At 36.8% G+C, this 13,950-nt stretch overlaps 1 protein-coding gene across 1 annotated transcript in view; it reads left to right on the top strand.

Annotated features, from left to right (window-relative positions):
• The window catches only part of LOC146462787 (uncharacterized), a 225,045-nt gene that overhangs the window by 202,244 nt on the left and 8,851 nt on the right, over window positions 1-13,950 (top strand). The window contains exons 22-32 of the mRNA XM_085085071.1: window positions 984-1,055; window positions 1,596-1,667; window positions 2,264-2,335; window positions 3,830-3,901; window positions 4,662-4,733; window positions 5,425-5,496; window positions 6,516-6,587; window positions 8,132-8,203; window positions 8,626-8,697; window positions 11,350-11,421; window positions 12,615-13,623. Coding sequence (XP_084941197.1) covers window positions 984-1,055; window positions 1,596-1,667; window positions 2,264-2,335; window positions 3,830-3,901; window positions 4,662-4,733; window positions 5,425-5,496; window positions 6,516-6,587; window positions 8,132-8,203; window positions 8,626-8,697; window positions 11,350-11,421; window positions 12,615-13,623 — 1,729 coding nt within the window. The remainder of the gene's footprint in view (window positions 1-983; window positions 1,056-1,595; window positions 1,668-2,263; window positions 2,336-3,829; window positions 3,902-4,661; window positions 4,734-5,424; window positions 5,497-6,515; window positions 6,588-8,131; window positions 8,204-8,625; window positions 8,698-11,349; window positions 11,422-12,614; window positions 13,624-13,950) is intronic.

Raw genomic sequence — 13,950 nt, 5'->3', positions numbered from 1 at the left:
GTCTTTGCCAAAAATCTCCTCAAAAAACTGTGTTTTTTTTTTTTTAAACGCTTTCTAATTCTATTAATCACTACTAACACATAGATAAATTAAATGAAATCTAGCAACTACCAAAGGTAACGAAAACTTTCAAGCAGCTCTGTCCGTATACGCTGAAGATAACATATTTTCTCTAATTTGCTACAAAAAAGACACGCTCAGACAAAATTGTTGAAACGGTTCCCTTCCTTCTTCCCCCTTTCCCCTTCAATGTTGAATTTCACCGAGCCGGAGTGAAAGACACGCTACGAACACAACATTGAAGGGGAGAGAGGGCGAGTACGCGTTATATTATAGGCACGTTCGTTATCTTGGGTGTTAACCGAAGTGTTTCAACTAATTTTGTCTGCAGTTGTAGTCAGGAATGTCGGAACAAATTAAAGGTGGGAAGGGGGTGGGGGGTGGGGGGTTATATTAAAGAGAGCTGAGGACTGTCGTACTCCCTTGGAACATTTAAAGTATGGTGGCTTTTTGAAAACGATGTAAATATATTTAAAACAAAACTTGAACTGCCAATGTTTTACTTGACGTTTTATTCCAATGTTTTTTAGATTGAACTAAATTTAACTCAGCTACACAACATAATAGCGGAGGGGAGGGGGTGACAATACCTTTTACAAATGCGTATTTTAATATTTTGTCGCGAATTTTCATCATCCTCTATCCATCAATGGTGTAATTGTCAAATCCTCCAAGTGCCCTGTTTTCTTTTTCTTTCTCTCTGAAGTTCTTTCCCACATATTGTTATTAAAAGTTTCCCATCTCCTAAAATATTCTTTTATGAAGAGGTGCATTTAACACATTACCTCATTCGATTCTTAATTTATTTACCTTTCCTTACTATTCAAATAATACTTGTGGCTTGTAAAATAACAGCGTTATCACTGAGAGATGGCAATCTTGTTTAAATTTAATCTGATTTGAACCCTTTGTAAATACCGCAGACTTCTGGACGACAACAACCTGACGCAGTTGAACGAGAGTGTGTTTCACAACTTGACGAAATTAAAGTACTTGTAAGTACATTATTAAAAAAATCAGTGCCGAGAACACGAAAATGCTTAGAGAAAATTCCGGTTTGGTTTCAATTGTTGTTTTCTGCCTGTTATGGATAGACTTAAATTTGTTACAAGAACAATTATTTTACGCACAGGCCAATGAAGATGCCAAAGACACAATAACACAAAATCACACGTAAAAGGTAACAAAAATTAACTCTTAGAACTGAGGAAAATAGATCTCTTCCATTTGTTTTTTGTTCAGTTTGTGTTTATCAAGTTTCATCTTGAGTGACTTAATTTCATTATTAACTTTAATTTACTTATTAAAACTTCTGATTACTAATCCAAATAAATGATTTTATTGACTGAACTAAAGACATTTTAGGCCATTAAGAAATGTTTGGTACTGTTTAATTCCAAGGCACACATGCAATCATACAGTATCAAAGACTTTGATTGGTATTAGGAAGGTATAGTGTCCTGACTCTGTATACCCATCAGTGCACGTGATTGCATTTCTTCCATCCATGTCGCTAACTGCATTCACATTTTTAGGTATCTACAATACAACCAGTTACAAGACCTGCCCAAAAATGTCTTCACCAAGAATACACAACTAATACGGCTGTAAGTAGAAACTTTGTTTCCTTGGCGAAAAAAGTTGTCTTCTTGTCTTTAAATTCTCTCAACCGACAATGGTAGAGGATGGCTGATATACAAGTAAACCTTTAGTAATGACCACGTTAGATTGTACCTAAAAACTAAATTTACAAGTGGACCAAACTTTGGTTACTTTTGTGACACCTTTATGCACTTTATAGCTCTTAATGTAAAAGTGGCGCCATGAAGCATAAGGAATCTTTGGAACATGCAGCTGTTTCCACAAAACAAATCGTAAAAAAAGTAAAATCGTTAAAGCCTACGCGATAATGCCGAAAAGTAGTCTGGGTAATACCCAATAAATTGCAATGAAAGCTCAGAATCCATATTGCCCACCGTCTCAAGTCTTCGCTGTACGGTCGAGGCATAATGAATACTTGAGCTTTCATTGCAATTTATTATTGTTTTTTCCCAGACTACCTTTCGGCATTGTCGCGCACGCCTTTACGCTTGTTTGGACAACCTTTGTCGAAACAGCTATTGTCATAGTGTGTTGCCAATTAGTCACTAACTAAAAATTACTTTACATAGCGCTTCTTTTGCTATCTTTTTGATTGGCACAGGCGCTTGAACAACAACAATTTAACGGTGTTGAATGACAGTCTGTTTCGTGGATTACAGGAATTAGATGAACTGTGAGTGGATGGCCTGTACTTTATTTCACAATTATTCCATGAAGTTTACTGAATTTTATTTTAAGTTAAAATTTCTTTCAAATTAAAACGACCGGATGTTGAGGCAACTTCCGACAAAAGCGCGCGAAAATTAATGATCACATGACTCGCGCAGCTCTTTGCAAACGGAGTTGAATGAAAAATCGAAAGCGAAGAAGATCGGACACAGTCGGACATATAAAATTCAAGAAACGTTTAAATGTACGAGTTACCACCTTTCTGAGACAAGCATTCAAGTGCTTTTGAAGTTCCAGCTCATCGAGAAGCGTAATAGTTGTGCACATTTGAGCAAATGTTTTGCTGTGTGGTGCCGAGCGAAGGAAGGAATCAAGGACGGCTTTTTTTTTTACGCTGAACTGAATTCCTCCAGACGTTTTAAAACACTTAAGGCAAGTCCAAGTGTACGAGGTACAACCTCACTGAGACAAGCATTCAGTGCAAGTTTTTAAACTTCAAGCTTATCGAGAAGCGTAAGAACTGTGCACGTTTGTGCAAATGTTTTGCTGAGAGGTGCCGAGCGACGGAAACGAACATTATGGCCGCCGCTCGTACGAATTTCATAGATGAACTTTTGTAACTGGAGTCCTCGTAAATGCGTAGAAACATAAAGGCAGGCATTAAGCTCTTCTTAAGAAATTTCGTCGATCGGTTTTAACCTCTTACCGCCAGGATTTGCAAGCCATCCTGAATTTTTTGAAGGTAACCGGTTGTTATTGTTGTTGTTGTTGTTGTTAACTTTATGTGATCTACATCGTAAAATCGTGCAATTTTTCTGATTTTAAAGGAAACTTCAGAGATACGTACCATTAAATAGTGTCATACCGAACTTTGTGGCTTTTATTGTTGTTATATTGTGATTGCATTGTTTGTTATTTCTTCCTTTTCTTTCTTTTTTTTTTTTTTTCTACATTTTTCCGAAGAAACTTGCGCTTCCCCCCGAAAAAAATTTAGCTTAACCTAGGGCTTTCGTTTTCCATATAAGGTCAAACTACGGTATATGAGCTGATAACCGGGATTTAGTGAACCAATCAGAACGCTAGAAATGCAATATCCGAGGCTGGGAATTTAATAATATAGTATAACCGCTGCCCACATAGCATACTAGACAATGGACACGTGTTTCTAACTCAACATCTGATACTCATTAATATTGATTGCAGTTCCCAGCTATGTGACTAAATAGTGTCTGTTTATCGGTAGTTGAAGACCCATTTCAGGAAAATGGGACGAGCTGGTCGTTATTTTAAAATAGTTTGATTTAGGATCAGCGCAGTAACGGACGCCTCAACGTCTATCGAAAAAAAAGGAGAAATAACTGAAGACAAAGCTGTATACATGTGTCTCTTGGGAGTAAACAATGTGCAAGCCACGCCGAAGTTGGTGTGATCGATGATATAGGGTCACTTTAAAAACTCATTTATCGACATTTTATTTTTGTCTGTTTGTTTAACTAAGGTGGTTATATGAAAACAATATCATGGCATTACACGAAAACCTGTTCAAAGATCTGCGAAAACTGGATGAACTGTAAGTAGCATAATATGCAGGGTTTTTTTTGTATAGGGGAAACATTTAATTTTAAAAATATTTATTCAGAACCATATGATGTTACGTTTTGAAGAAATTTGTCACTCAAAACTTGAAATTCAGAAAATTGTCCAGCCTGTTTGTAAGAAAGAATCAATATGGAACAGAGGTATTGCTTCAAGGACCACAATTTTTCCACAGTGCAAAAACAAAAAGAATAAATAAATAATAATAATAATAATAATAATAATAATAATAATAATAATAATAATAATAAATAAACTTATTAATTAATGAACCATTCTTCCCCCTGAAGGTTCATTATTTCTGTACATGTGTTATATAGAAGTTTTACGGTTTTACTTTAAGGGCGACTGAGTAGATATGGTCTCAAACGTTTGGCGTTGTGAAAATGTTTGTGAAGCGATGAAAAATGACAGATTTTATTTGTGGGCAAACCTGATAAATAGCATATAACCTCCGTAGTTGGACAATAAAGGAGTATTTTTCGCGAATTCATATCAGTTAGGATGACATTTCAGCTTGTGTTTGCGAGGGAAAGTATTCTATTTTTAGCGCTTGTACACTGTTCATTGACAAATTAGAAGTAATCATACGTGGTGATAAGACAACAACATAAGCAGTTGGTAACTTAAGTTTCAGAACATTTCCTGTTTCTCTGGCAAACACCGCTTACGCTGGTCATGTTTATCAATGTTGTAGTCTCATAAGTTTGATTTTACACCGTTTGGGTCAACAGAGATTTGTCTTCCAACAACGTGAAAACTCTGCCACTAGGTGTTTTTGACAGCCACAGTAACCTAACCTATCTGTAAGTGACATTTGGTGTTGCGATTATTAGAGACACATTACTACTTTCCGTAATGTAACGTGGTTACTTTAAATCGCTTGTATCATACTTTTTCCGGCTTCTATTTTGTTTATAATCTATAGTTTTGTTATCTTATATCATTTCATTCTGTGATTGCATATAAAAAATAAATAAATAAATAAAGCGTGGATCATTTCAGTTACTAATATATACGACCTTTTCAAAACAGTTAAAGCTGTTTCAAAAGACTTTATCCGTTAGGTGTGCAAGTTGTAAAACTGGTCACAGCTGAAAAGAAAGGCCATAAAGAAATATCTTCGACAGTTAATCCTGAATGCAGTTATCATGGAAAATCATAAAGTTACTTAAATTTCATTCGATGATCTATCATTCATAAATGTTTTATTAGTTGTTCATATATGTCTACTTATATTATCATTGTATACATTCACTGTGCAGAATGTTCAATCTTTTTTGATGTTTAATACACAGTACTTAAACGCTGGAAAATTCCAGTAGGAATATAAGGATGTGTTTGTACTGCACTTAATCACAACATAAGCGTCGTCACCATCCGTCAATCACAATTACAACCCATACTAATGCCAATTTGAATATGTAACAAGTTAAAGCAGCCAGTTATATATCTTTACTTTCTTATATCACATTGCATTCATTCGCCTTTTTGCAGGTTTCTGGCACGTAACAAACTAGATGACATCCCTCCTGACGTCTTTCGTAACTTGACCAAGCTGAAGATACTGTAAGTGAATTTTGAGTTTAGCTTACTTCTTACAATTTGAATTGGAATCGCCAAACACTGTACCAATTTAACAAACGCACATAGAAAATTTTCAATCATAGGCGCAAAATAAAGTATTAGGTACGAACTATCACAAGCCATAATTCCTCTCAATTTGCATTGCAACTCTCTATTAGGCCTGGCTTTACACTGATCGATATACTAAGTTGTAATTAACTGAACTTGGCTTAAATAAGACGCTCGTTATACAATGTTTTCAATTTTTACCAACTCCAAAATGAGGCAAGCGCAAGAGAAGAGGAGGACTCACGCAAAAATGTGCGTGGACATATGCCAGGGAGAAGAAAACTGTTTTTTTCTGAAGCGCATACATTATTCAGGAAAAAATGCACATTAATGTAATAAAATATCTGTAGAACTGTTTTACACAGGAAGCGGCGTAGGGCGCTCAGTACTTTATCGAGAGATATAATGATGCCCTTGTTAGTTACAAAACCAAAATGTAACCACTTACGTAAGTGAGAGTGAGAATAATGGTAGATATTCTTGGTGCCGTGTCAAAGTGGAGTAATCATCTATTTTTTCATCCTTTATTTACTAATACTAAGGTAAATAATTATTTTAGTGATGTACCAAAGCGCCGTATAGCCATCCCGAGAATTTCGCCATGTTACTGACAAATCGGTGAAAAAACGTTTGCGTAAATACTACGATCGACGAGACTAGGAGTTGCATAGCTAAATATTATCTTGAGTTTAAGTAGCTATCCAAAGTGACCGAAAAAGAGAAGCCACTAGTTTTATGTGCTGTACTTAGCAGGGAAAATATATACAAAAAAAAACTATTTGGTGTGAAGATTGGCTCAATTTAGTATAAGGTAACTAGTTTGATACTGGACAAATAAGAGTAGTGAAGGGTTATTTTCGCCTCAACCCTTTGGCCTTTGGGCGAGGTTTAATTCGAAACGTTGACCTACATGGCCTTCTTCAAATATGTTTACTTTTTTTATGATCTGCCAGGAAATTGGAGAAGAACAAGATAACGAAGCTCCATCGCGATCAATTTAAAGGCTTAACGGATTTATACGATCTGTAAGTAGATCCAAGAAAGCTTTAATTTGGATTAAGCCTTTGGAGAGTTAAATGACATTCTAGACTAGGCTATCGGGCTACTTTAACTCCTGTGGGTTGAATTTTGTTTTAGTGGGGAGTGGGTGGGGCTGGGAGTTTCGGGCCATATCTTTAATCCTGGCATAATCTTTAGAAAAAGAAAGAGACTACAATGAAACTTGTCTCCTTTAAGGTGCAAAAAGAGAACGGTTGACTTCATCTAAGGTGATAGTTTGGTTTTGATTTTCAATCAAATCTTCAATTTTCAAATGTCTTATTTTCCACTACTAAAAGTATCCAAAAAGGAATTAAAATCCATAGAACTGCATTAAGATTGTATGGAAATATTAGCGTTACCATAGGAAGCGAAAATTAAAGTTAAAAGCCGACGTTTCGGCGTCATCGAGACACCACTCTCAAGGCAAAGAGGATAAATTAATGCGAAGATTTGATTTCTATACTCTACAGTCTCTACAAATTAGCATAATAACAATGGATCACAAGTTCTTCAAGTGAATACCTTTGCGTACATCGAGTCTGTTTGCACGTTTAGGGATGGTTTAAGTTTCCTTATGAAAAGCATCTCCTTAATCAGGCAATCAAATGTGTTCGAACGTTTAGCTAGCACGTGAAATTGTTCTGAAAGACAAGGAGGCACGTTCGAGTTATGTTCGCTCAAGTAGTGTTTACAAATAGACGACGATTTTTGTTTGTGTCCGTTAACGCGTTCGTACAGGTGGCTGCAGGTGTAATCAATATGGTGTCACGATGACGCCGAAACGTCGGCTATTAACTTTAATTTCCGCTTGCTTATGTTTCAAGAAATCATTATTGACCATAGGAAGGGTAACATTTTTCAAGATATCAAGGGGAATTTCACAATCCCTACGAAGACCGACTATCAAATCAATCAAGGCACCTTATCCTTCACCTCTCTCCCACACCTCGACCTGGGAAGAATTGATTTATAGATTAATAGATTAATAAATTAATTGATGTGAAAAAGTGTCAACCACATGCTATTTAAAACTTTCAAAATCCAGGCCAAATCGGTTTGAAAAGCGTTAATATTTAGTTGTGAGATTAGTTTCATCTGCAAACAAATATAATTTGAAATCATTTCTCTATCACCAAATTTCCCATAAGCAGCCGGGAAAAATGGGAGGAGTAAGGTTAAAGAGAATCGTTTTCGTCTTTAAAAAAAATATTGCTTTTGCGGACTACTTATCATGGTAGATTTAGAAAAGAAAGGGGATTTCTTGGTTGTATCACGATCTCTAAAACATACATAAAAAATATAATCATTTTATCCTCCCGTAATATCACGAGTAGGTTATTATATGTTTGTTATATAGGCTGCCCTACTAAGCGATTGTTTGACCTGAAGGCAAATTCAAAGCGATGACAAGTTGTTAGTTATCTAGACTACACTTAAACCACAACGTTGAAAGGCATATAAAATAAAATGGTCGCTTCTGGTGATATTGGTCGATTCATTAAAACTTTTTTGTTTATGTTTGTGGAAGGTATCTGTTGGAAAATGAAATTGACGAACTACCCGAAGGAATTTTTGATGGCCTAACAAACCTGCTGTCTTTGTAAGTACAAAAAGCTGTTAAAATATTAATAAACATCGTAACTGCGTAAGTAACTAAAAAAGAACCCGAAAAGTTGTACGCAGTAGAGATTATCTTTTATCCATTAGTTCTCTCAACCACACTTCAATTACACTGATTTTCACTCATTTTACTGCACCAATAACCTTCAACAACATATAAAATTTGATTAATTTATTAATTAAGTTATGAGGTTTTCTTATTTCCCTTCTTTACTAGCTTTAGAAATCCAACAGGTTTCTGGCGTACTAACTTATACTCTTGTAAAATTTCACTTCAAAAATAATGTATGTGGCGGTGGCAGTAAACACTGAGCATACTGAAAAGTATCGTCCATAAGATGTGTCACCTTCCAGCTGTACTTGAACAATAGACAATCAGACTACAATGTTTTTTTTTTACAGTGACGTATCAGGCAATAATATACGAAGCGTCACCAAGGCAACCTTCAAAGATACAACCAGACTGCGATTTTTGTAAGTTCATGAATCCACACCCAGAAATATTAATCATTTATAAAATGACCGTGTCTCAAAAGAACTGGAAACATCAAATTCAAGAACTTGATTGGCTAAAATCGATATTGACGGCGGTCTAGATTTTCCCGTCTAGACCGGCATCTAGACCGACTTTATTGTAACATTTGTCCTCAAAAAGTAACAAAGAAAAAAAGAAAACAAAATTGGCTTGTTCCTGTTAATGATACTAAATGGAAGAACCAGTAACCCTGAACGTGGAAGCAGGTAAAGAGAATGAGGAAACGTTGAGTCCAGCCGAGGAAGCTAGGAGCAAAGATAAATTCGAAATTGAGAAGATTTTGCAAGCGCAGAAATCCAAAATCACTTAATACAAGACTAAAAGCGACTAAACGCATGGAACAAAATTGTAAGTCACTGAAAGAGTCCAGAGCAATTGAAAACATACCTGCCAATGAGCTCGACCTTCTTTTGTCCAAATTTTTATCTCCGTTCGTAAACAAGATGGCACCGAGTACGAAACGTGTACATTAAGAGGGTTCCAGCAAAGTTTTCAACGCCACTTGCATTAAAAAGGAAGTCTGATCAACATTCTTAAGGATAACGAGTCTTCCAAGTCCAGAGAGGTTCTTGCTGCCAAACGAATAGACTGCAAGCAGTCCCATTTTGGATAGTCGAGAGGTCGCGCGAAATAGCCGAGCGCAAAAAAAAGTCTCGCTGCGCTATGAGCACACCATCACGACTGACCAGAAATTAGGGACTGCTTGCAGTCTACCCCCCCCCCCCCCCCCCACCCCTTCAAGGGTGTAGACCTGACGAGAAGATGCGTTTGTTGAATCCCTATAGTTCTGTCTTACACATCGCGACACTGATCGACACTGAGCTTGGTTGCTCACCTACGCATCAAATTCGAAATATTCTGTCAAAATACTAGCCTGTGACTGGTCAAACTGACTGTGACTGGCGTCGCTATATTCAAATGGCTTTCCAAACTCTCAGAAAAAAGTTGATTTAATTGAAAACGGACTTCAGTGGTCTGACTTCTACAATTTTCTTCAAATTTCCCGTTCAATAGAAATCTTCATTACAAATGGTATGTTTATATACAACACTGTCAATTCATTTTAATAGAAACCGGCAATATTTTTAGAGATCTGAAATAGCGGTTAAGCATTAATTAAAATTTTCAAAATAAACTTTCAAAACAATCATACGTTTCTATTATTGTCTCAAGCTTAAGTCTTGTAAATTCATTTTTCCATTAACAGAGGCAATGCCACTTTAACTTTGTCATGAAATGGAAAGTCACTTGACACTTGGTTAAATAATGTTAATCTGGCAACAGTTCAAAGTAGAACAGTTGAAAAGATTGGAGAACAGCTACCGGCGCTCGGCGCTAGTCGTGTTTTCAGTTGTGGCCGTACTGTTGTAGACAGCTGTAGAGCACCTTCCCGGTTCAAACATTTCCCTTTGTGTTTTTCTAGAAAGAAGTGCTTCAGTAGGTCGGAAGCGTTTGTTTTGTTGATGCCTGTGAACTCCTGTCTCTCGCCATATCGATCGTTGTACTACGCTTGAAGGTGAAGAACAGCACTCTCAGTTCCTTTGACAGTGTTCTTTGCGACCTGCTTTATCTGGAGCTCTTCAATCTCCCCGTCGTCTAAGATTACAATACTACTTGCTTTTTTCCTAGGTTCAGTTTGGGCTCAGTTGCGTTAGTTTTCGGCTCGCTATCTTTATTCAGCGACTCTCCTGTTTCGGTTTCAGCATCGATGTTCTAACATCTCCTTGAAAAATAGTACCGCAGATATGAAAATATGCTATTTCGCCCAATTCACCACCACAGAAAACGATATGGGACCATATGGAAAATCCACGTTTTTTTCTGTGTCAATTTAATGATTTTAGACACGAAAAATTACGAAATTGCCGCCAAATCTCAAATATCCCGGAACGAAATTGTTGAGCATGAAAACCATGGATACGTTCGCAGGTGGCAAGAATATACATTTTGACCTGGAGAGAAATGATTTCTTTTCAGTTTTATTTGCCCCTAATAGTGGATGAATCCCGATACAAAACTAATTGCAATTTTGAGACGGCAATACCGCATTATATTGACGGCCCTTGGAGAAAACATATTCCGTATTGGCCTTCAATATATACATCCTATTCGATGGTTTTACATATAATACACGCGAATATTTTGCTAATTGTGGAAAATTTTACCGAGCCCCGAATTAAGGGGCGAGGAAGAATACGAGCAATGAGCAAAATATCTGGGCGTACGAAAAGATTTTGTTATTCTGGTTTCTCTTTTCTGATCTGGTAAGAGTGTTGAAATGCACCCAGCATTATCTGTCCATCTATCTGTCTATTAGTATATGGTGTGTGCGAATGCATAAACAACACAGAGAGCCAGTGAAATGTCGTTGCCCGTTTTTGCTCTGTTGTAACCCGGTCAAACCAGGACACTACAGTGTATTACGGTCTTGTATTTTGCGCGTTCTCTTTACCTTATTTGGTGAAATGACATAAAAAAATGCGGTATTGCCGTTTCAAAATCGCAATTAGTTTACATTAAAGAAAACATGGAACATAACGTTTTCAGTTTGAGTATTTCCAACACATGGCTTTTTCCCACTCCAATTGCAGGTACATGCATTTCAACTTGATGTACGTTCTCCCTGAGGGTTTTTTCGCTGAGATGAAAAACATAACAAGGATGTAAGAAAATGTTTTTACTCTTGAGTATTATAGTAAGATATCTGAGGAAAAGGGACAAGGAGTTCTGATACCACGTATATGCGAGCAGTAAAAGTAAGCGTTATTTAAAACAATTCCCTGGGAGTATTTTGGAAAGAATGATAACCGATAGTTTATGAAGCGTTAATAAAAATGGCAAACATATTGTAAAACCCAAATTCGTTGATAAATGCCTAAAAACATCGAAAATACTTGGCTCAACGTCACGTGTTTGTAAAAAACCTCATGGGGGTACCCCCACGTCTTACATCATTACGGGGTCAGCAAAATGTTTTATTAATATTATTAATCTTGTGTCAATTGTGCGAGTTTGAAATAATCAACACGTTCCAGATGATGGATCCAAAATGATGTAATCCCTATATCTTCAGAAAATGCTGTTGCATCGAAAGAAACAGCTCAAAGCATTGCTGTGTACTAAGTTTAAATTATAGACGGCTTCAACAATGTGGGAGTCATAGTCTGACCACGCTTACCGTTGGGGACGAAGCTCAAAGAATGTTATGCGATGCCCCAAGTCTCTTCTTCTTGTTTTCGCAGAAAACAAGATCTTTCTTACACCCTCTGAATGCCATTATTTACAACATCGAGTATACATTGAAAGCTTTATGTTTTGATTTACACTTTAATTTGTGTTTTTGTCTTTCCGGCTACCAAACAATATCGAGATGAAAACTTATACACGAAGTACATAGTTACCTTTGTCAACTGAAATCTGTACAGGAAGGACCAACGTTACAATACTCCTGAGCCTGAATGTCTCGGAAGAGCCAACCTATCCTGATGAATTTCCTATGTTCACCAGTATTGTGAACCACAAAGAGAATTGAAAGCACAGAAATTGCCCGTATTGTGATTGTAGGAAAGCAATGAATAGAGGCTGTCTTACATTTCAATAGTAAAACGTGCTTCTTCTGTACCGTGTATGTAATTAAAATGTGCATTTTATAGAAGCTGTATGATATTTTTATCACGCTGGAGTGATCAGGTCAACAGTGTTAGCTTTAAGGCTTGACTTACAGACATAAATAAAAAAGAACTCAATTTTTTTCGTCATCATCATCATCATCATCATCATCATCATCATATGCATCATTATTATATTATTATTTTTATCACTTCTCTTATTATCACTGTTATTATCTGCTCTTTAGAACTATGGATTCCAACATCATGTGCTGCCATGTAGAATTCAAGGAAGACGCTGCTTGCGACTATGTACACAACGACAACTTCGCCAACTGTGACAGCATGTTTCGAAACCCTGGTCCCAAAAAGTGCATTTGGATTCTTGGAATTGTATCCACAATTGGTGCTTTCCTCGTCATTGTCTGGCGAACACGCGTTAAGGATAAGAACGTCGTGCAATCAATCATGCTGATGCACGTGGCGGCGGCTGATGGTCTGATGGGCATTTACCTTTTAACCATTGGGATAATGGATGCGGTTTGGTCCGGTGTCTACTATTTGCATGATTTCGAGTGGCGAACTGGTTTGCCTTGCCAAATAGTAGGAGGAATTTCGGTGTTGTCTAGTGAGGTTTCTATCATGATTCTGTCACTCCTTTCACTGGACAGGGTGAAACACATTGTATATCCACGCAGATTTAAGGTGCTGACTCGAAAGAAGACCCATGGATTTTGCTTTCTGATCTGGGCTGTTGGTGCTGTGATTGCTTTCCTTCCTGCATGCGGCATCCGATATTTCTATGACCCGGAGTCCGGCATTTATTTCTATGGTAAATCGGTAGTTTGTTTGCCAATTCAGCTCACCCCTGAATTCATATCGGGTTGGGAATATTCAGCTGGCATATTTGTAGGTCTAAACCTGGTTTTTGTGGTCTTTATTATCATTGCATACGCCATGATATTTTTTAAGACCTGGTCCTCCAAATGGCGCCTCACCCATCAAGGGACAAGAAGAGAGAGAGCACATAGAGCACAGACCGCCGATACTCAGAGGGAGACATCACTGGCCAAACGGATTGTGTTTATTGTCATGACAGACGTTGCCTGCTGGGCGCCCATTATAGCACTTGGAATGAGATCAGCGATAGATGACTCGTTCAGTCCAATAGGGGATATCGCTGTTTGGATTGCTGTTTTCGCGCTCCCTATCAACTCGGCGATAAATCCATACCTCTACACCTTCTCAACTCCAAAGGTATATAATAATAATAATAATAATAATAATAATGATAATGATAATGATAATGATAATGATAATAATGATAATGATAATGATAATGATAATGATAATGATAATGATAATGATAATGATAATGATAATGATAATGATAATGATAATGATAATGATAATGATAATGATAATGATAATGATAATGATAATGATAATGATAATGATAATGATAATAATAATAATAATAATAGTTGTAGTAGTTCTTGATCTTTTAGTATATTAGATAGTTTAGAAATATTGCACCTTACTCAGATTTCGTCGTATATTACAATATCTATGTAAAATTTCTCT

Source organism: Pavona decussata, unplaced genomic scaffold, assembly GCF_977016875.1.
Source record: "Pavona decussata unplaced genomic scaffold, jaPavDecu1.1 SCAFFOLD_184, whole genome shotgun sequence".
Taxonomy (NCBI): Eukaryota; Metazoa; Cnidaria; class Anthozoa; order Scleractinia; family Agariciidae; genus Pavona; species Pavona decussata.
Note: the sequence above shows the minus strand (reverse complement) of the source record. Positions and strands in the feature narration are given on the sequence as shown.